The sequence below is a fragment of the Gadus morhua genome, chromosome 16, assembly GCF_902167405.1.
Source record: "Gadus morhua chromosome 16, gadMor3.0, whole genome shotgun sequence".
Taxonomy (NCBI): domain Eukaryota; kingdom Metazoa; phylum Chordata; class Actinopteri; order Gadiformes; family Gadidae; genus Gadus; species Gadus morhua.
Genome location: NC_044063.1, coordinates 12,175,680 through 12,199,510, shown reverse-complemented (window position 1 = coordinate 12,199,510; position 23,831 = coordinate 12,175,680). Strand labels below are relative to the sequence as shown.

Genomic DNA, 23,831 nt, shown 5'->3' with positions numbered 1-23,831 from the left:
CGGCCTAGGGTCCTCTGGTACCAGGTACACTTATGAGCACCCTTATGTTCGAACATGGTGTTTGTTATGGATAATCCATGACTAGCACAGAAGTCCAATAACAAACGACTGCTCGGGTTTAGATCAGGGAGGCCGTTCCTCCCCACCACGCCTCTCCAGGTGTCTCCATCGTTGCCCACGTGGGCGTTGAAGTCTCCCAGCAGAACTACGGAGTCCCCTACTGGAGCCCCATACAGGACTCCATTCAGGGTCTCCAAGAAGGCCGAGTACTCTGAGCTGCTGTTTGGTGCATACGCACAAACAACAGTCAGAGTTTTCCCCCCTACAACCCTTAGCCGCAGGGAGGCGACCCTCTCGTCTACCGGGGTAAACTCCAACACCGCGGCGCTCAGCCGGGGATTTATGAGTATCCCCACACCCGGGGGATGTGGGGGGATGAAAGAACTAGTTCCCGGAAAATAATCATTTTGCCCATCCCTACTGGCAATGGGGGGGCAGAAATGTAGCAAAGCTACATGTCTGTTAGCACAAGATACATACCAGGTTTATCTAATGCAGAGAGAAATTTTCGAACACAATATTTATATTTTCATCTCTTTTTGTACAGATCTGGTGGTCAAACTAAACAGCACAAATGTAAAGTAGTCAACATTCCCTGAAAAAACCTTTATTTGCGATGATTCTATTATGACTGTTTGCATACTTTTGGGGCAGAATTAGTGTTGTCTACAAAACTTTTACTGTGGTCTTGGCCGTCATGTCCTGGGTTGGTACTTCTAGGGCATAATGTGAAATCAAGTCTGATTACCAAGATGTACCGAAAGGCCTCTGCAGGTCTTTCCAAGGAGAGGTATTCTAGCCCTATGAGTTCAAGAGGGTAACTGCATTGGATTTACTGTAAAGTTGCACGAATGGCACGAGAATGGTCAGGACCACTGGTATGCCCTGCAGCTGTTGATACTCCTTCCAGATGTGGGTTAGGGTTGACAAGTTGGCGCCCCATCACTCCGGTGTCTGGTTCCTTCAACGTTCTTGGTGGCCCCCATCCAACTTCAGGTGGTCCCACTCTTGCGGCAGTTGGCCCATTTATGGAGAGAGTGAACGTTTCTTTTGGCCAGTGGGTGGCGTATCTGCTTCGTCCCAGAGGCGGAGCGGTTGGATGTCGGAGTCCTGTTGTTGCCATTCTAGCCAGTGCCTCTCACACTGATCTCCCTGGTTATTCGAGGGTCATCATGGGTGGCCACAGATGGCTCCCAAATTGGTTAGACTCCTACACTCCTGGGAGCCTGGACAATAGATCTGCATTCTGGTTGGCACTTCCTGACCGATATTTGATATCAAAGGAAATTTAGTCGGCTGAGCCGACCACCTCTGTTCTGTTTCACTGAGTCGGGCAGTGTCTGGCGTACCAGGGGATTTTCGACGGTGAAGACTGTAAACGTTGCACTCCAGAGAGAGTCTTTAAACTTCTCTGTTATGGCCCACTTCATTCCTGGCAGTTCCAACTTGAAGGAGCTGAAGTTCTGGTCATTGCATTTGGTCTATACCAGGCTGTGGCACGTATGCTATCACCAACTCCTTGCCACCCTGTAACACGGACCGCAACAAGACCGCACCAAAGCCCAGGCTGGTATTCGTATACAAATCAGCAAAGGTAAGAATGGGTGCACTGAGCAATGCATGTCAAATACTGAAAGGCGGTCTGGCATTCCGTTGTTCGTGTCACAGGCATCGTAAAGCGGCCAAAAGACTGAAGGAGGAGGCTCTGTAGGGGAACGGCAACTTTGGAGAAGGAAGCAATATATGTCCCGTAATATCCCACAAAGCCCAGAAAGGAGCAAACTTGTTTGACGTTGGTAGGGACTGGCCAGTCATGAACAGCTCTCGTATTCCCTAGATCTGTGTAGACCCCTTAGCCACCTATCCGAGGTATGTTATCTAATTTAGGAAGAACTGACAGTTCCTTGGCTGTAGTTTGAGGCTGTGGCTTAGGAGACGTTTGAAAACCTGCCCAAGATGTTGTTGGTAGTAGTAGTAGTAAAGAAGTAATTTGGGAAAGGAGTCTTATTCAGGTAAAACCTGCATAAGAACAGGGTAGAAATAACTTCATGCATTAGTACAAACTTAACAGTGTGGAGTAAAGTCCTTTTGCGACTAAGAATATTTTTTTAAGGGAAGGCCGTGACATGCAGCAGCATGAATTAAAAAAAAATTGTCACAGAAGGATTATACAAAGGAAGCTAAATTCAAAGGAACTCCAAGTATCAAGCAAAGCGCACTACTATTTTAAAATAAACACTTTCTAGGAGTCAGTTTCATAACCAGGTTAAAGAGCCCATGCCATTAAAATCACATTTTTCCTATTGTTTGTTAAATAACATAGGTCTGAATAAGTTTGTGAGCTGTGGTAAGTTTGAAATCTATGCAGTTTGTCTGCTGAATGCAATAGGCAATGAAAGGAAAAAGGCAAAGGAAATGAGCCGATCTGGATAAGGTGACACTGTGACGTAGCGTTGTCAAATTATTATTCATGGCCCTGCCAACTTGGTTGGTTCGTAACCACCCACAAGAATTCTGAAGGAGTCGTGATTGAGCTAGTGCTAAATGCTAATACGTGTACGGTAGTTGCTTAGTTCGTAGTAACAGGCTAGTTACAGAATTTTGAATGCAATGGCAGAACGACATCGAACTACATGAACTGCGACATGCTGCCTGCCGCAGGTTGCCTCGAGGCACCACCGCCGCGAAGCACCACCGCCCGGCAGCGGGCAGCCGGGCGGTGGTGCCTCGCGCCGGCAGCAGGCAGCAGGCAGCGCAGGGTTCTGTCTACTACAGATTGATGTGGAAGTGGAAGAACCAGAGAAGTCGGAGAACCCGACAAAGTCCTTTGTGATTCATTATATCGTCTGGACGTGCACACAGCTTTTGACCGTGATAATATGTATTATTTGATATAGATATCTATGTATTATATGATATTATTTAGATATAGAGCTCCAGGACTGTAACGCAAGTGTTGTACACTTCCTTGTTATTTGGATAACCGTTCTGCTGTTGGTGTGATGGCGCATAACACGTCGGACTCTCATCTATGGTATTTCTACAACTAGACCCGTAGTGGGGGTTATCTCAGCCATGGTTGAGAATGAATTGGGGGAAAGGAACTTTGGCTTTGACTCCCTGAAGTCATGAACCACGACATGGAGGAGAAAGGGATTGTTGACCGCGGTCGTCTCCCGCCGGAGCCTCGCTGCCGATGGACCACCGCCTCGGCTTCAGGATGCGGTGATTAGCGCTGACCGCTGCCGAGGCGGTGATTAGCGCTGACCGCTGCCGAGGCGGCGGGAAGCAGGGCTCAAGCGGGATACATTCGCGGCCAACAATCCCTTTCTCCTCCATGTCGTGGTTCATGTAGCCTACTTCAGGGAGTCAAAGCCAAAGTTCCTTTCCCCCAATTCATTCTCAACCATGGCTGAGATAACCCCCACTACGAGTCTCGTTGTAGAAATACCAGAGACGAGAGTCCTACGTGTTATGCGCCATCACACCAACAACAGCAGAACGGTTATCCAAATAACAAGGACGTGTACAACACTTGCGTTACAGTCCTGGAGCTCTGCTCTATATCTAAATAATATCATATAATACATAGATATCTATATCAAATAATACATATTATCACGGCCAAAAGCTGTGTGCGCGTCCAGACGATATAATGAATCATAAAGGACTTCGTCGGGTTCTCCGACGTCTCTGGTTCTTCCACTTCCACATCAATCTGAAGTAGACGCGGTCGTTTGAGATTCATAATAACCTATCGTCTGGAGGCTCACACAGCTTTTGGCCGTGATAATATATATTATATATAATATGATATAGATATCTATGTATAATATGGGTTTCTAAGAGCCATTGCGATACATCCACCGTAAACAGAGCGCATGGTACTGTCAGTGGCTACAAGCTGCTCAGGGCCACACCCCCACCCCCCTCCTTGACCTGCCTTGACACGCCCACCGAAACAGCGCGTTTGGGGGAAGCTCAATGTGCGACTGTTTCGGAGTGACTGTAACTCTGCACCACGGCTGAATTTCGGGGACGTCTTTGAATACTGTGTTTGTGGCCCACTAATACCTATATTAAAGCATCATAAAATAGAATGGCATGGGATCTTTAACAAAAAAACATTCACATAAAAGGCTCTGCCCCAATTCTTTGATTTTGCATATGATAGATTCATAAAAGTGTTTAGCGAGATTCATCTATTGAGTTTCAAGCCACTCTAAAAGGTATTAGATGCCAAAATGCACAATGCACAAAAAGTATATAAATCCCTAATGAATGTGACCTATTCTATAGCATAGAGCTAGTGAAGGATATAACAAATGTATAACAACGTAAACAACATTTATATTATTTACTGTAGTATCGAACCATACATATGTATTTAAAAAAAAGCGTTAGGTATGTGCATGTATGCAACAAATACAGGTTATTGATCAGATGAAAAGGGTGAACTAGAAAAAACAATATCAGTTTTTTTAAATATGTTCCAGGGCCAAGGGGATAATATAATGTGTATTTAAACTTTTAATTCATAAGATAAAATATACAAAACATTTGTCCTAGAACATGCATCATGTCTACCTGTAGAAACGCTTCTCCTGTGTACAGAATCTGACGTAATACAGGAAGAGGGCAGCATCTATCTGATCATATATATAACCTAGATTAAACACCCCGTAAGCACTTGCATGCTCATTTTAAGGATGGCTGTCTTGGTTGCAGTATTCTATACACCAACCTTGACTTTAGGTTTATTTTCGTTATGTTTTGCGCTTTCTTTCTATAAATCTGTGGGTGGTTTAATAATAATGAGAGTAAAGGCTTCATCTGATGCTGAGAATGCCACTGACTCTGTTGATTGTTTGCTCCAGGGTACCCCTAAGATACCTGCATTTACACAGAAAGGGGATTACATTATTGGGGGTTCTTTCCACATGCATTACTACTTGAAAACAGTGGAGAAAAACTACACCAGCCTTCCAGAGCCTCTAAAATGCACAGGAAGGTGAGTTGGTCTGATAAGAATTACAGTAAGTTGCTGTTTATTTTAATTCTGACGTATATCTTAAATAGCAAACACACCCCAAAGAAAGTATATTTTTTGTGTATCTATAAAATGTTTTATTTCTTTACAGCATGGACACCCGGGAACTGCGCTTCTCGCGTGCAATGGCCTTTGCCATCGACGAGATCAATAACAGCACAGATCTTCTGCCGGGGGTGGCGCTTGGTTACAAAATCCATGATTCGTGCTCCTCTGCGCCCATGGCCGTGCAGGGGGCCTTCCAGTTTACTAATGACCCGTTTTTGTATAAAAACAGTAAAAAGTGTTCGCCAATGGGAAGGGTGTTGGCTGTTATTGGTGATACTGGATCAACGACATCTATCAGCCTTTCAAGAATCATCGGGCCTTTTGGAATTTCACAAGTATTTATGTCATTATGCAGAACTCTGCCATTTCTGTGCCTCTATTTTGTAAAAATGCATCGTAATGTTGAATTTACTCCCTTAGGTTAGTCACTTTGCTACATGTGCATGTTTGTCTGACAAGACACAATACCCAACCTTTTTTAGAACCATCCCCAGTGATCAGTTCCAGGCCGATGCGCTTGCCAAACTTGTGAAAAATTTTGGTTGGACTTGGATTGGCGTTGTCCGGTCTAGATCAGACTATGGCAACAATGGGATGGCGTCCTTTTTACAAGCAGCGCAGAAAGAGGGTATTTGTGTGGAATACTCAGAATCAATCACTAAATATGATCCACAGAGCAAGATTCAACAGGTGGCTGAAGTGATTCGCAGGTTTATGCATTCATTATTCAGATTCTGTCCATTTATAAAAAAAATAATGTCAATATGCAAACCAAGATAACTTAAATGCCAAGAATGTTTATAAAACCTTAGTAACAACCAGACTATGATTAAAAGCATTATTTGTCATGATATATTTTATTATAACAATAAAATAATACAAAAAATATTTTATATATAGCCCTTATTTAAGTTGGGAAATCTCTATAGGTCCACAGCCATGGTTGTCGTGGCATTTACAGCTCCAGGAGACTTGTGGGTTCTGCTTGAGGAGCTGACCGTACATCCCTCTCCTCCTCGCCAATGGATTGGCAGTGAAGCCTGGGTAACCCATCCGGAGGTTCTAAGATTTCCCCTTTGTGCAGGAGCTATTGGATTTGCTATTCCGCAATCTAACATACCAGGCTTTAGAGAATACCTTCTCGATCTTTCTCCTGCTAAGGTGGCTGCTTCACACGTGCTCACAGAGTTCTGGGAGGGTGCATTTAACTGTCTCCTAGAAAAACGTGAGAAATCTTGGAAATAGTGTTGAAATACTTTCATGCTAATGATGTTTTAATACTACTAATAATTATAATAATAATTATTCATCATCCATTATATTTTTTTCATTCTTACAACATCTGTTGTGATAATGTTTCTCTTTTTGTAGGCACTGGCTCAGTGAACAGAGTGTGTGATGGAACTGAAGATATACAAAAGCTCCAGAACCCATTCACTGACACCTCTCAGCTCAGAATCACAAACATGGTGTACAAAGCTGTTTATGCAGTAGCACACGCTATACACAATATTGTCTGTAAGGAGATAAACTCCAAAATACAATGTGACCAATTCATGAAAATAGAGCCAGTGCAGGTTAAAAACAATAATTAATATTGTTAAAGCAAACCCTTGAAGAGGGTGCCAGCTTTTTATTGACTGTCAATACCTTAATCATACAATTGTGTTTTCACACTTTTTCTTCCACGCAGGTCCTTGATCAGTTGAAACGGGTGAATTTCACTCGTAATGGTTACCACGTCTCATTTGATGCCAATGGTGACCCTGTGGCCTTCTATGAGCTGATTAACTGGAAGAGAAATGAGAACGGTGGTCTGGAGTTTGTAACCGTGGGACATTATGATGAGTCCCTTTCTCCTGGCCAGAAGTTCAATATCGAAAGGGAAATCAGTTGGGCAGATGGTGGCATACAGGCAGGGAGGACAACATATTCTTTGATTCCTTCAACACAACTGCTTCCAAATTTTATGCAAAGCTGTTTGTCTATGTGTGCATCAGGTGCCTGTGTCCGTATGCAGTGACAGCTGTCGACCGGGAACACGCAAGGTTCTCCAGAAGGGAAAGCCGATATGCTGCTATGACTGTGCACCATGTGCTGAAGGAGAGATAAGCAATACTACCGGTATAACCATCTAATCCTAATAAGTGTGCTTGCAAAGCAAGCCACAGTATTGTAATTATGTGACTTATAATTATTTTTCGTATTTTTCTTCTGCCTCATTTTCGATTATTATCTCCATACTGCAGTGTTGCAGGTTTAACAACCATGGCCATTGCAAAAAATGCATATATTTCAGTTTAATATGCCATTCCTATGATTACATTTTTTATACATTTTATTTTTTCATCGATATTAATATTACATTTATTTAATTTTTGAAGTGAATGGGGCAAAAATTAGACATCATTGTTTAATTAACACAAGTCTGATTCAAATCAGCCCATGGACTTCAAAGTTGGCGTCCTCGCTCATAAGCCTTGATAGCATTAGCATTTTAGCATGCTCATGGAATAGTGCGCACATGAAGAGGTGTTTCAAGCAACCAAATACATTTTCGTCAAGAAATCTACATGGGGCGACATGTCTAGTTCTAAATGAATTATGCATAACAAAATAACAATAAAACGTATTATAAATCTTTCTCCAGATTCCTCTGACTGTTCCCCATGTCCCAAGGAGTTCTGGCCCAATGCAGAGAAGAACTTCTGTCGTCCCAAGCTTGTTGAGTTTCTTTCCTTTAATGAGATCTTGGGAATTATTTTGTCAGCATTCTCTATAGCAGGAGCCTGTTTGACCATCGTAACAGCCGTAGTGTTATTCAAGCACAGATATACTCCAGTAGTTAGAGCTAACAACTCTGAGCTGAGCTTCCTGCTGCTCTTCTCCTTGACTCTGTGTTTCCTGTGTTCTCTGACCTTCATTGGCCGTCCCTCAGACTGGTCCTGCATGCTTCGCCACACAGCTTTTGGGATCACCTTTGTCCTCTGTATCTCTTGTGTTCTGGGCAAGACTATAGTAGTGTTAATGGCATTTAAAGCTACAATTCCAGGTAGCAATGTAGCCAAATGGTTTGGCTGTAAACAACAGAGAATGACTGTAATATCTTTCACATTTGTTCAAGTTCTGATATGCATTATTTGGTTGATTCTGAAGCCTCCTTTCTCCATTAGAAACCTGACCACCTACAATGAGAAAATCATTCTAGAATGTGCATTAGGCTCAGCATTAGGTTTCTGGGCTGTGCTTGGGTACATTGGGCTCCTTGCTGTATTTTGTTTTGTGTTAGCTGTTTTAGCCCGAAAACTACCTGACAATTTTAATGAAGCTAAGCTTATCACATTTAGTATGCTCATATTCTGTGCTGTTTGGATCTCTTTTATCCCAGCTTATATCAGTTCTCCAGGGAAGTTCACTGTAGCTGTGGAGGTCTTTGCAATATTGGCTTCTAGTTTTGGATTAATTTTCTGTATATTCCTTCCAAAATGTTTTATTATTATATTCAGGCCAGAGAAAAACACCAAGAAACATTTAATGGGTAAAAATTAAAAAGTATTCATAATTTTCTCAATAAATAAATAAATGTTAGAAACTTTTACAAACATTCAAAGTTTTTATTTAGTGTAGGTCTTTGTGGCATTGTGATTGGAGGTCCGGTAGAAGACCCCAACTGGCTCTTCTACCAGGTTCCGCCTCCGTCATCAATTGGGTACTCTGTATAGAATTGTGACTGCCTGCAAAAGCTATTATTTGCTATGATGAAAGTAGGATTTATCATTAAAGACCTTTAACTTATAATTGATGTGTCATGGCTAATTTGTACACTATTGCATATACTTGCATTTTCATTAATAAACCACATTCAAATTTAAGTGATTTGCAATATATCGATAAGACTTATTGAAAATAATGGCAATTTGTTAATGAGATTTAAAGTTTGCTCGACAGATTAGACTTCTAATGCAAATAAGCACATGGCAATTGTTGAAAATACCTATTTGGTGGATGCATACAGCAGTTTCCTTTCTTGCAGATTGAGCCCTCCCCAAAGTTTCCAGAACGGTTTCACCCCCTCTCCAGAAAGAATGTCTTTCATTCAAGGTAATGTTTGCTTAAAAGTTCAGTCAGAGGCCCCTGCGTTTCCTTTAAGCTAATTTGTTGATAAGGGGTCTCTCTGCTTCCTCTCATGACTGGCAATGGGGGGGGAGGGACAAGAGAGCCTGGATAGAACACAAAGCTAGAACAAGGAAAAGCAATGTCTGTCGGCACTAGATACATTAGCATGTGTATCTGTTCCTGGGTTGGTACTGCTAGGTCATAACGCGAAAACAAGTCTGATTACCAAGATGTACGGAAAGGCCTCTGCAGGTCTTTCCAAGGAGAGGTTACCTAGCCCTATGAGTTCAAGAGGGTAACTGCATTGGATTTATGGAGAGTTGCACGAATGGCACGAGAATGGTCAGGACCTTCTCCACACCGGTATGCCCTACCGCTGTTGATACTCCTTCCAGATGTCATAAGTGCAACTGGATGGGTAGACAAGTTGGCGCCCCATCACTCTGGTGTCTGGTTTTTTAACGTTCTTGGTGGCCCCCATCCAACTTCAGGTGGTCCCACTCTTTCAGCAGTTGGTGCATCTGTGGAGAGTGAACGTTTCTTTTGGCCAGTGGGTGGCGTATCTGCTTCCACCCAGAGGCAGAGTGGTTGGATGTCAGGGTCCTGTTGTTACCATTCTAGCCCGTGCCTCTCCCGCTGATCTCCCTGGTTATTTGGTGGTCATCATGGGTGGCCACAAATGGCACCCAAATTGGTTTGACCCCCACACTCCTGGTAGCCTGGACAACAGATCTGCATTCCGGTTGGCGCTTCCTGACCGATATTTGACGTCAAAGGAAAGTTCGTCAGCTGAACCACCCACCTCTGTTTTGTTGCGCTGAGTCGGGCAGTGTCTAGGTGTACCAGGGGATTTTTGACAGAGAAGACCCCAGAGAGTGTCTTTACACTTCTCTTTTATGGCCCACTTCATTCCCAGCAGTTCCTAGTTGAAAGAGCTGTAGTTCTGGTCATAGCATTTGGTCAATACCAATCAGCATAGGTCAAAATGGGTGCACTGAGCAATGCATTTCAGATACTGAAAGGCGGTCTGGCATTCATTGTTCACGTCACAGGCGTCGTAGAGCAGCCAAATTACCCATGGAGGAGGCTCTGTAGGAGAACGGCAACTTTGGAGAAGGAAGCAATAAAAGACCTGTAATATCCCACAAAGCCCAAAAAGGAGCAAACTTGTTTGACGTTGGACTGGCCAGTCTTGGACAGCTCTCGTCTTCTCTTGGTCTGTGTAGACCCCTTGGCCACCTGTCTGAGGTATTTCATCTGCTGTCAGAAGAATTGACAGTACCTTTGCTGTAGTTTGAGGCTGTGGCTAAGGAGAACTTTGAAAACCTGCCCAAGATGTTGCAGGTGTGTTTTAATGTCAGGTGAGTAGACTCTTCCAAATAAATAAGCAAGTGGTCACGTACCTTGTCTCCCAGCCAACGCTGAATAAGCCTCTGGAATGCTGCAAGGGCGTTGCACAATTCGAAAGGCATCCGGGAGAGCTCATACAGACCTAGTCAGGTGGAAAACGCGGTCTTCTCCTCAACCTGCTAGGACCCGCTTGCTAGGTCCAATGTAATGTACCATACTGCCTGTTGGTGGCCCGTCAGAGATTCCTCGATCCTGTTTAGAGGGGAGGGGTCTTTATGAGTCGCAGCATTAACTGATGATGATGATGATCCTTCTTTCTTTCCTACAATAATTATTGTGGCGGCCCAGGGAATCGAACTCTCTTGAATCATGCCATGGTACAACGTACTTTGTAGCAGCTCAGGGTACAATGTAGGGGGAACAGGCCTATACTTCACATGGATGGGGGATGCTGTGTCAGTGGGGATCTAGTGTTGAAATGCCCTGGTGCAACCAAAGTCGTCTTCATGGGCAGAGAACACCCCTGGCTATTTCCGTAGCAAGGTAGAAAACAGTTTCAACTGTTCTTGGATAGGTTTTTCCAGGCCTTGCAGTGGTGGTTCCCCCTGCCGCCTCTAATGCCCATCTATGAGTTATCCTCCCTTACCCACCATTCTGGAACTTCCACTTCAAAGAATGATATTTCTACTACAAATAATAATTATTATAAATTGTAGTAGTAGTAGTAAAGATGTAATTTGGAAAGGAGTTGAATTAAGAACAGGGTAGAAAGAACTTCATGCATTAGTACACACTTAACAGTGTGGAGTAAAGTCCCTTTGCGACTAAGAATCTCTTTTTTAAAGTGAGGCTGTGACAAGCAGCCGCATGAATAAAAAAAAATCTTATTTACAGAAGGATTATACAAAGGAAGATCAATTAAAAGGAACTGAAGTTTCCAACACAGTGCACTACTATTTTAAAATAAATACTTTCTAGAAATCAGTTTCATAACCAAATTAACAAAACACATTGACAAAAAAGGCTCTTCCTCTAATTCTTTGATTTTGAATATAAACGTATTTAGCCAGAATCATATATTGAGTTTCAAGTCACTCTTAAAGGAGACATATTATGCAAAAAATCACTTTTTGCGGGCTTTTGTGATCATATTTGGGTCTCTACTGTTCGTATAAACACTCCAAGCGCGAAAAAAAAACATCCATCCGTTTTCTAAGTCGGTACAGATACTTTTTTGGCAAGAAACACAAGGCTGCTGTGAGCTGTTTGGTTGGCTCTCCCAATGTGACGTCGGGTTAGGGAAATTGGCATGGAACCACTCCCACCTTTCAAGTCCACACCCTCTAAATTAGTTGGAGATCCGCCATCTTTGATCAGCCGTTTTTCGTACGAGACTGGAGCACAAGATTGCGATGGCTAGCAAAATGTCCCACATGAAGTGTTGTGTAGTTGGCTGCAAACAGCCACACAAATCATTTCATTCTCTCCCAACCAAGGGAAATCGAAGAACTGCGTGGCTCGATTTCATTTTTGATGGTCATGTCCCTGCAACAATAGGCAAGAATCTTGTGGTTTGTGCAAACCATTTTACAGAAGACTGCTTTGAGAATCTTGGACAGTACAGAGCTGGATTCGCCAGCAAACTTCGTGTGACAGAGGTTTCTGTACCTACTATCCGTGTGGAGTCAGCAGATGGAGATGTAAGTACTTAAAAAAAACGTTTTTCTGAGCAGTTAAGCATGAACTAGTATGTTCTTATTTTGCAGTTTAGCTAAAGCTTACGTTAGCAGCTACTGCTAGACCTGCGTCTGCTAAGAATGTTTCTCTCCATTCCATAAAGCAGAACCGTGCACCACTGTGTGTTGGATTGATTTTCGAACTAGCTATACCTTGAACATTTCTGAAAGTAATGCCTGGTGGTACTGATTTTGTATTGTTACATGTTGTCGTGTTTCTGTCGCAGTTAAGCATGAACTAGCATGTTCTTATATTGCAATTTAGCCAAAGCTAACGTTAGTGCTCCACCTGGTTAGAATGTTTCTCTCCATTCCATAGAGCAAAGCAGTGCACCGATGATCGATTCATTTTAAACCTTGATAATTTCTGAAAGTAATCCTTGTTAAAATGCTGTCTAGCAGGGTTGGAAATTACCTTGAAAAACATTGTGGTGATTTTCTATTTGTTTACACCTTGTCGAGACTGAAAATTATCCACAATGGATGCGGCCAGTATGCCCTTGGTTTGCTGTTGTAGCCCTACCGCGGATATCTCCCAAAAGTACACAATTTATAGTTGAGGTGAAACAACTGATCAGTGCCTATACTCTAACAAAAGATGAATCTCAAGACTTATCCTGTTATCAGTCTCTAGGCTTTGTAGCTGTTGAATGAAAACTTCGTATTACAAGTGGGTCATAAATGTTGTGCTTCATCTGAAGTAAGGTTTCAAAATGTAACCCATTTCTCCACCCCCTTCTTTTTCCTCCTTCAGGCTTCAGTACAGTCACTTCTGCGTCCGGCAACAAGAGAAATTGGTTGTCAAACAGATCCTCCAGAGATAATAAAACACACTGTTGGTACACAGCTATCTCTACGGACTCTTCAGCCTCATTTCAAAAGTGAAAGTACATAGATTGATCTCTCACAAATGTTTTGATCAGGTTCACCATCTAGCTATTGCACCAGTTAATGCTTGAATTTGTACTGCAGAAGGGATGTAACAATTAATCGATTTGTTTATATTCAACATTTATGTACAAGGTGTCCAGGCTACTGTGTCCAGGAAAGACTGTTGTGTTGGCACGTCCACTGTTCCCCTCACTGCCCTGACGCCTGTCCTAACTTCAACACCTGTAAAGGGACCTCGTCTGAAGGAGGTGGAGGAGGAGGATGAACTTGATCTTGAGGACAGCTCATCAATAGTTACATGTCAAGGGCTGGATAGCACCTATGATCCTAGCAATACTATCATTTCAGACCTTTCGTGAGTAACTCAAATTTCTTTGTGTGTGTACAAGTTTTCGTGCTATGCATCATGGCTTATATCATGAATTCTATTTATTTACAGAGATGTGGCAACAACTCCAATCCATGAGGTGAAGAAATACATTGTTTATGAGACCTGCCTTATGGAGCTGTTCAGGATGTGCCCTATGTGCCAGCGCCCATGCACCATTCAATCAAGACGGCTCGGGACATTCATCTCGGTGGTGCAGCAGTGCCCCCATTGTGAGTACCGCCGGACTTGGGACAGTCAACCACTCCTCAATAACACGCCAGCCGGCAATCTTCAGCTCTCTGTGGCAGTCTATGTCAGTGGAGCCTCATTTTTCAAAATGCAAAGGGTAAGTGAATTTGGTCATAATTGTTGAATAAAGCATGAAGTGCTAAACAATACCTATAAGAATTAACAGCTCCAGACACAATTACAGGAATGTTTACAACAACCCTTTTTGTCATCTATGTCCACATTCAGGTCTTCCGGGCTATGCACATGCAAGTGTTTCTGTACGACACCTTTCGTCGGCACGCACGTACATATGTTGAACCTGCCATTATCAACAAATGGAAGGCTTCTCAGGATGACATGCTTCTGCGCCTTAGTGGGGAAAATACCATAATTGGTGGCGACATGAGAGCCGACTCTCCAGGTATTTGAATAATGCACAGAAATTAGTATATGATAAAATACCATAGGAGGGTTACTTTTAAAATGATACAATGTTTTCATAGGCCACTCTGCAAAATTTGGTAGCTACACAGTGATGGACCTGAAAACCAACAATGTGATAGATGTCCAGTTGGTTCAGGTGAGTGGAAATTGATCAAACTGTAAGTTGCTTTTTTACACTACAACTTACAAATTTGTCCATGTGGCACCTTTTACATTTACATTCAGTCATTTAGCAGGCGCTTTTATCCAAAGCCACTTATAAGGGAGAATAACATTCAAGCTATATTGCAACAGAGACATTAGTGTAACAATAAATAAATACTGCTAAGTAGTGCTTAGTAACTAACCCCTTAGGGAGCATTTACTTATGCATCTGATTGTTTTCATAGAGCAACGAGGTAGGCGGCAGCTACCACATGGAAAAGGAGGGCCTGAAGAGAAGCCTTGCATTGTTGGAGGAGCGCAGGGTGACCCTTGACTGCATAGTGACAGACCGACACCCGCAAATACAGAAGTTCTTGAGGGAAACTGGCATCAACCAGCACTATGACGTCTGGCACATGGAGAAAGGTATATTTTTTGAGTGTTATTTTACATATTATCAACACACCTCTAAATGGTTCATGCCAAGACATTCAGTGGGTTGGGTCCAGCCTGCGTAGGGCTAAATGTGAGGTGTCTTTGACACCTCTCAATTTGAATTTTAGGAATTTCAAAGAAACTGGATAAGAGCAGGAAAAAAAAAAGAATGTCAGATGCTTAAGATGTGGTTGCGGGCCATAAGGAATCACATGTACTGGACTGCAGCAACCTCCACAACAGGACCAGAGAGAGTGGCGAAATGGACCTCCATCCTCAATCATATCCGGGATGTCCACACGCACGATGACCCCATTTTTCCAGCCTGTCTACATCCAGTTCGCAAAAGCCGTGACAAGAAAAAATGGCTGACAGCAGGTATCTTTGTCACATTTAGGATTCAAACACTGCAAACACATGGCATAACTCATTTATAGTTAGCATTGAAAAATAGTCAGTCTATGGATTCAACTAATTTCTTCAGTGGCAACTGTTTTTTCCCGGTTTAATAATTATTTTTGTCTGTTTTAGGAACTCCAGCGTTCTATGAGCTGGAGAAGGTGCTGAGTAGCAATAGGGTCCTCAAGGACATTGCCAAACTTAGCCCCCACTTCCAGACCTCATCATTAGAGTCGTTTCACAGCGTCATCTTGCAATTTGCTCCTAAAAATGTAGTGTTTCCATTCCTTGGGATGCTTTGCAGGTAAAGGAAACTTTCATCACACAGAATGTTCTAATCCTCAATACAACCAAAACCAAAGAACTCACAGTTGACTTTAGGGGAAAAGGCAGGCCAGCACCTTCCAATCTCCATTAATGGCCAAGTCGTGGAGTGGGTCTCCTCCTTCCGTTTCTTAGGCACCACTATCCACCAGTCCCTATCATGGAACCTGAACATTAGTCTCATTATTACCAAAACCCATCAGAGACTATACTTCCTCCGTCAGCTGAGGAAATGTGGGGTTAGTCAGGCAGGAATGACCCATTTTTAGTCTTTATGGTCTACCTCACTTTGCCCTTTTTGCAGTACTGTACTTACCATTCATGTGTTATTTATGTGCCGTTTTTGGCTTTTTGTCTTGTTATGTTGTGTTGTTATTATTGCTGGGTGATATATCTGAGCATAACAAAACACATTCCTATCAACTGTATTTTTATATTGTTGAAATGGCTATAATAATAAGCTTGAACTTGAACCTATCTTTACTGTACAAGACTCTACCTGGCTGCTCTACATTACAATGAGAATGCTGATCGAGACCAGGCCACCTCATCCTCTGGAAAACCTCTCTACAGGATGCATTTAGCCCTACGCAGGCTGGACCCTCCAAAGGCAAGGAAGGGAGAGTGCAGGGTGAAAGCCATCAATACCGAGACAACATTTGGTAAGTTATAAAAAAATGTTTAGTATTCAACAATAAGACCTGTACATTTTGCATACTATTGCACTTCAGTATCTTCACGCCAAATAAAACAATAAATAAGTAAAAAATTAACAATTAAATAATTGAGAAACGATACATATTTACATAATTGTTTGTGATTGTCAAATATTGCACAGAATATGTGGAAGTATTGATGGGCTTCATCATGGGGCCAGTCTTTGAAGACCCAGCAGCATACAGGGATGACCTTCTGAAAATCCACATCCCTCCGGACCTGTGTTCTGAGTTCGAACATCCAGAGAAGGAGGAGGTGATCGCCAGCTATGTGTCTCGCTTCAATCCAGGGGAGGCAGTCTGAAACCCACATATTGTCCTTGGCTGTCAGGAAACTGTCGACGAACACGCTGGACCACACACGACGGGATGACAACCCTTATTTTGCGTCCAAGGAATCCCCAACACCAACTCACAAAGTTTCTGTAGGCAAGATACCTGTAACGACTAAAAGTAATATTGTATTGGTTAGTAAGTGAAATAGTTCTGTCAGACAAAGTACAATTGTCACATTTCCTGGTGGCTGAAAAGATCTGTTTTATTTCCATTTTTGCTTTGTGTAATAAATATTTTTATGTATTTCTAAATGTGTTGTGTGAGCATGTTTGCTACTAGCTGCATTTGCAGATAGTAATCATACATAAGAAAGAAAGCAATCAGTATTGGGGCATTGTCCAATTCTATGTATTGGAGTGTAAGGCTAGTGACCTACTGTATGAACACAAGTAAAGTAAGACTAAAGTCTGTTTGCTGAAAAATGCAGTATGTTGCCATATATGTCACACTGTACATACTAGGGAACAAAAAACATAAGAAATTAAACGTACTGCTCTATTCCCCGTAGCCGTAAAGGCCCATGGTCAGCTCTGTAGACATTGCACGCTGTTTGTAGAGAATAAACATTTAGGCACACTGGATACAACCCTGGATGGTCGATCACGCATTGGGGCATTCCCTCCAGCTGCTCCATACGTCGTGTGACCTATAAGTTATGATGTAAGGTGAGTGCTGTGCTAGCGTACCAGTAAATAACTTTGTGCAATGGTAGGACAGTGGCTAGCATACGTAAATAAATGAGTGCTATCATGGTCGCATAGTTGGTAACTAGTGCTAAATACATGTAGCGAAGGAATGCTACCTGTGGAATCTCCTGACAGCATACACTCTCCGCCTCAGTTGGCATTGCCCAACACATCTTACACAAGTGCACCTATATGATACAAATGTGAGTTTTGTAATGTTTAAAATGCAAGAAAATATTGTATAGAAATGGCATGTTTCAAAATATAAGGAACGTTAGGCTACATAGTTATAGGCTACATCGTACAGTAAGCTGACAACTAAAGAGAGATGGTGATGTTGAACAACAAATAAGTCGATTAAAAAAGTTGACTAACCATTCAGAAACTGCTTGCTGCAGTCGCGGTTGTGCAGGTGGCTCCTCTTCCTCCTCTGGCTCTGGGTCCGACTCAGGGTCAAATATATACGGTTGCGTTTGCTGCCGTTGACTGTTAGCTGCCATGGCTTTCAGCGTTTTCACGGGTGATAATGACCAAACTAACGTATGATGGATGGGGTGTGGCCAGCCACAGCTAATTTGCATAAAAGTGACAGAGCCCAAAACAGCTCAATCTGACAGGGACTGCAACTGGCAAAAATAGAGCTGATTAAGTCTCTTTATGTGAGAGTGATTTTGTGCAAAGAACTTCATTTAACATGTTTTGTATAGCCCATAGACCAATCTAACTTCTTTAAAAAAAAGCTATAATATGTCACCTTTAAACGTATTACATGCCAAAAATGCACAATTCACAAGTAGATAAATCCCCAATGAATGTTCGAGTACTCCGTGGTGCACTAACCGGAAATTACTATCCCGACTGCCGCCGCGGCTCCTCCCCCGCAATAAACATCCCGCTTTGAACGGTGAACCCTTTACGCCTAGCAGCTATAAAAACTACAAAAAACTACAAAATGACTATTAATGCAGGCTATGTGGAAAATGCGCCGACTTTGGCTCAGCCTGGCTCCGCCCTCTTCCGCTACGTAGTTAAGATGGCTGCCGTTGAGTACGGAAAGTGTCCTTCGATCCACACTTCACGATTGGCCCGTTTTGAGTACGACATCCGGGTCCTTGAGGTATACTTCTTTACGCCGGATCTGAATTGGAACGTACTGCGTACTCAAAATTTGGCTAGTAAGTACGGACAGTACGGGTATTGGAACACGGCACAGGGTGTGTGTTTGTCAGACAGTGAATGTCAAGGGAAGAGGCGGAGGTCAGTTTTCAAACTGACCGTCGCTTCCAGGTGTGCCGCAGAATCTTGATGTCGTTGGGCTGACTTTGTCCGATTTGTAGGGCTGACAAATCCGCCGCTGACCCAAGTGGATGACTTGTCAGTTGTAAAAGGTAGACTCCAGCAGTAGAGCCTGTTTGTTACAGCCTGTCATCCATGGATATCTCCGATAATTTTCTGTTTTGAAAAACCTTTCCACTGTCTTAACCTTTTCTTTTGATTCCTGTTCTGGAGTTGGTCTTCCGTTTTTTATTAATTTGAAGTTTTTCTGTGAAAGGCCGCCTTGAAAAAGGCCGCCTTGAAAAAGGCCGCCTTGAAAAAGGCCGCCTTGAAAAAGGCCGCCTTGAAAAAGGCCGCCTTGAAAAAGGCCGCCTTGAAAAAGGCCGCCTTGAAAAAGGCGATGGTATCAAGATAGCCACAACGTTGCTCTAGTCTTCCGCCATCGATCTCACCACTCTGCCCCGCCCGCTGTTCGGACTTCACGAAGGCCTACGATCTTTTGTTTTTGTCCCGTCCACTAAAAATCAAACCTTGATTGGTCAATTTTACCATCACTCTCCAAACCAAAACACATAGTTTGGCCTTCCCCGAGATTCGTGAAGTCCTAACCAATTAATGAGCAAGCTAACCGGGCTTCGATAGAGACGGACTATTCTGATTGGATAACGTTGGATAATGTTTCAGGACAGTAACCCTTTCATTGCGGATGTGAACTTGACAGTAAACTTAACTTCAGAACATAGATGAGAGAAAATGTATTTAATGTATTGTATTAAATTAAATCAGTTAGATTTTCTTTTTTAATCTATACATATTTTAATTAATACTCATATTCTTTGGTTCAGAAATTTTTAAGGCCTTCTCTGAAGGCGTAGAAGGCCCTGAGGGTTCCCCTCTGCTATTCTACATAATAGAGGCAGTGAAGGATATAACAAATATATAACAATGTAGACAACAATTCTTTTATTTACTCTAGTATGAAATCATACATATGTATTTCAAAGAAGGTGTTTGTGCATGAGTTTCACCAAATACAGGCTACTCATCAGAACGAAAGGGTGAAGTGGCAAAAATGATATGTTTTAAAATGTGTGACAGGGCCAAGAGGATAATATAACGTGTCTTTAATCTTTTTATTCATTAAAATAAAACATGCAAAACATTTGTCATTGAAAATGCATCATGTCTAAACTGTAGAAACGCAAAACATCCATTAATAACAAACAACTGAATGATTCACATCCATTGGTAGCAGTTGGGATTCTCCTGTGTGCAGAATCTGACGTAATGCAGAAAGAGGGCAGCATCTATTTGATCATTTATATAGCCTAGTTGTAATACCCCGTAAGCACTTGCCTGCTCATTTTAAGGATGGCTGTCTTGGTTGCAGTATTCTTTACACCAACCTTGACTTTGGTTTTATTTTCGTTATGTTTTGCGCTTTCTTTGTATAAATCTGTGGGTGGTCTAATAATGAGAGTAGAGGCTTCATCTAATACTGACAATGCCACTGATTCTGTTGATTGTTTGCTCCAGGGTACCCCTAAGCTACCTGCATTTACACAGAAAGGGGATTACATTATCGGGGGTTCTTTCCACATGCATTACTACTTGAAAACAGTGGAGAAAAACTACACCAGCCTTCCAGAGCCTCTAAAATGCACAGGAAGGTGAGTTGGTCTGATAAGAATTACAGTAAGTTGCTGTGTATTTTAATTGTGATGTATATCTTAAACAGCAAACACACCCTAATGAAAGTATATTTTTGTGTATCTTTAAAATGTTTTATTTCTTTACAGCATGGACACCCGGGAACTGCGCTTCTCGCGTGCAATGACCTTTGCCATCGACGAAATCAATAACAGCAAAGATCTTCTGCCGGGGGTTGCGCTTGGTTATAAAATCCATGATTCGTGCTCGTCTGCGCCTATGGCCGTGCAGGGGGCCTTCCAGTTTACTAATGACCCGCCTTTGTATAAAAACAGTAAAGTGTGTTCGCAATCGGGAAGGGTGTTGGCTGTTATTGGTGATTCTGGATCCACATCATCCATCAGCCTTTCAAGAATCATCGGTCCTTTTGAAATTCCACAAGTATTTATTTTATCATGCAGAATTCTGCCATTTCTGTGACTCTATTTTGTAAAAATGCATCGTAATGTTAATTTTTTTCCCTTAGGTTAGTCACTTTGCTACATGTGCATGTTTGTCTGACAAGAAACAATACCCAACCTTTTTTAGAACCATCCCAAGTGATCAGTTCCAGGCCGATGCGCTTGCCAAACTTGTAAAAAATTTTGGTTGGACTTGGATTGGCGTTGTCCGGTCTAGATCAGACTATGGCAACAATGGGATGGCGTCCTTTTTACAAGCAGCGCAAAAAGAGGGTATTTGTGTGGAATACTCAGAATCAATCACTAGATATGATCCAAAGAGCAAGATTCAACAGGTGGCTGAAGTGATTCGCAGGTTTATACATTAATTATTCAGAATCTGTCCATTTATAAAAAACAATGACAATATGCAAACCAAGATAACTTAAATGCCAAGAATGTTTTTAAAACCTTAGTTTCAACCAGACTATAATTAAAAGCATAATTCATCATGTTTTTTATTATACTAAGAAAATAATACAAAAAATGTTTTGTATATAGCCCTTATTTATATTTGGAAATCTCTATAGGTCCACAGCCATGGTTGTCGTGGCATTTACATCCCCAGGAGACTTGTGGGTTCTGCTTGAGGAGCTGACCGTGCATCCTTCTCCTCCTCGCCAATGGATTGGCAGTGAGGCCTGGGTAACCCATCCGGAGGTTCTAAGATATCCCCTTTGTGCAGGAGCTATTGGATTTGCTATTCCGCAATCTAACATACCAGGTTTTAGAGAATACCTTCTAGATCTTTCCCCTGCTAAGGTGGCTGCTTCACACGTGCTTTCTGAGTTCTGGGAGGGTGCATTCAACTGTCTGCTAAAAAAACGTGAGAAATCTTGGAAAAAGTGTTGAAATACTTTCATGCTAATGATCTTTTAATACTACTAATAATAATAATTATTCATTATCCATTATAATTTTTTCATCATTACAACATCTGTAGTGATCATTTTCTATTTCTCTTTCTGTAGGCGCTGGCTCAGTGAACAGGGTGTGTGATGGAACTGAAGATATACAAAAGCTCCAGAACCCATTCACTGACACTTCTCAGCTCAGAATTACAAACATGGTGTACAAAGCTGTTTATGCAGTAGCACACGCTATCCACAATATTGTGTGCAAGAAGATGAACTCCAAAATGCAATGTGACCAATTCATGAAAGTAGAGCCAGTGCAGGTTAAAAACAATAATTAATATTGTTAAAGCAAACCCTTGAAAATGGTGCCAGCTTTTTATTGACTGTCAATACCTTAGTCACACAATTGTTGTGTTTTCGCTCTTTTTTCTTCTACACAGGTCCTTGATCAGTTGAAAAGGGTGAATTTCTCTCGTAATGGTTACCACGTCTCATTTGATGCCAATGGTGACCCTGTGGCCTTCTATGAGCTGATTAACTGGAAGAGAAATGAGGACGGTGGTCTGGAGTTCGTAACAGTGGGACATTATGATGAGTCCCTTTCTCCTGGCCAGAAGTTCAATATCAAAAGGGAAATCAGTTGGGCAGATGGTGGCATACAGGCAGGGAGGACACCATATTATTTGATCCCTTTAATACAACTGCTTCCAAACTGCATGGAAAGCTTTTTGTCTATGTGTTTATTAGGTGCCTGTGTCCGTGTGCAGTGATAGCTGTCGACCGGGAACACGCAAGGTTCTCCAGAAGGGAAAGCCGATATGCTGCTATGACTGTGTACCATGTGCTGAAGGAGAGATAAGCAATACTACCGGTATAACCAACTAATCCTGATAAGTGTGCTTGCAAAGCCAGCCACAGTATTGTAATCATGTTTCTTATAATTCTTTTTCGTATTATTGTTCATCCGCCTCATTTTTTGATTATTATCTCCCCCTCCAGTGTTGCAGGTTTAAAAACCACGCCCATTGCAAAGAACTGTGCATATATCAGTTTAATATGCCATTCCTATGATTACATTTTTTTTGATGCAATGATATTAATATTAATCTTATTTAATATTGAAAGTGAATGGGGCAAAAATGAGACATCATTGTTTAACCACAAACCTTTTCCACAAACACTAGGCATGCGGTGACATGCCTAGTTCTAAATGAAATTATGTATAAGAAAATAACAATAAAAACATACTATACATCTTTCTCCAGATTCGTCTGACTGTTCCCCATGTCCCAAGGAGTCCTGGCCCAATGCCGAGAAGAACTTCTGTCGTCCCAAGCTTGTTGAGTTCCTTTCCTTTAATGAGATCTTGGGAATTATTTTGGCAGCATTCTCTATAGTAGGAGCCTGTTTGACCATCATTACAGCCATAGTGTTATTCAAGCACAGATTTACCCCTGTAGTGAAAGCTAACAACTCTGAGCTGAGCTTCCTGCTGCTCTTCTCCTTGACTCTGTGTTTCCTGTGTTCTCTGACCTTCATCGGCCGTCCCTCAGACTGGTCCTGTATGCTTCGCCACACAGCTTTTGGGATCACCTTTGTCCTCTGCATCTCTTGTGTTCTGGGCAAGACTATAGTGGTGTTAATGGCATTCAAAGCTACAATACCAGGGAGCAGTGTAGCCAAATGGTTTGGCTCTAAACAACAGAGAATGACTGTAGTATCTTTTACATTTGTTCAAGTTTTGATATGCACTATTTGGTTGGTTTTGAAGCCTCCTTTCTCTGTTAGAAACCTGACCACTTATAAGGATAAAATCATTCTAGAATGTGCATTAGGCTCAGCATTAGGTTTCTGGGCTGTGCTTGGGTACATTGGGCTCCTTGCTGTATTTTGTTTTGTGTTAGCTGTTTTAGCACGAAAACTACCTGACAATTTTAATGAAGCTAAGCTTATCACATTTAGTATGCTCATATTCTCTGCTGTTTGGATCACTTTTATCCCAGCTTATATCAGTTCCCCTGGGAAGTTCACTGTAGCTGTGGAGGTCTTTGCAATATTAGCCTCAAGTTTTGGATTGATTTTCTGTATATTCTTTCCAAAATGTTTTATTATTTTGTTTAGGCCAGAGAAAAACACCAAGAAACATTTAATGGGTAAAAAGTAAAATGTAGAAAATCAATGTAACCTTTAGAATCATACAAAGTATATATTTA

At 42.0% G+C, this 23,831-nt stretch overlaps 2 protein-coding genes across 2 annotated transcripts; both read left to right on the top strand.

The window, feature by feature from the left end:
* Positions 1-4,919: 4,919 nt before the first annotated feature.
* Positions 4,920-8,707, top strand: LOC115561739 (extracellular calcium-sensing receptor-like). Its single transcript, XM_030381959.1, has 8 exons — positions 4,920-5,071; positions 5,202-5,493; positions 5,579-5,868; positions 6,088-6,383; positions 6,530-6,735; positions 6,852-7,073; positions 7,159-7,282; positions 7,809-8,707. Exons 1-8 carry the CDS (start codon positions 5,001-5,003, stop codon positions 8,705-8,707), a joined length of 2,400 nt encoding a protein of 799 aa, XP_030237819.1. The 5' UTR covers positions 4,920-5,000.
* Positions 8,708-20,195: 11,488 nt separating this feature from the next.
* On the top strand, positions 20,196-23,782 carry LOC115561742 (extracellular calcium-sensing receptor-like). The gene is made up of 8 exons (XM_030381962.1): positions 20,196-20,281; positions 20,411-20,702; positions 20,788-21,077; positions 21,292-21,587; positions 21,745-21,938; positions 22,059-22,280; positions 22,366-22,489; positions 22,884-23,782. The coding sequence occupies exons 1-8, from the start codon at positions 20,211-20,213 to the stop codon at positions 23,780-23,782; spliced, it is 2,388 nt and encodes a 795-aa protein (XP_030237822.1). The 5' UTR covers positions 20,196-20,210.
* The last annotated feature ends 49 nt before the right edge of the window (positions 23,783-23,831 follow it).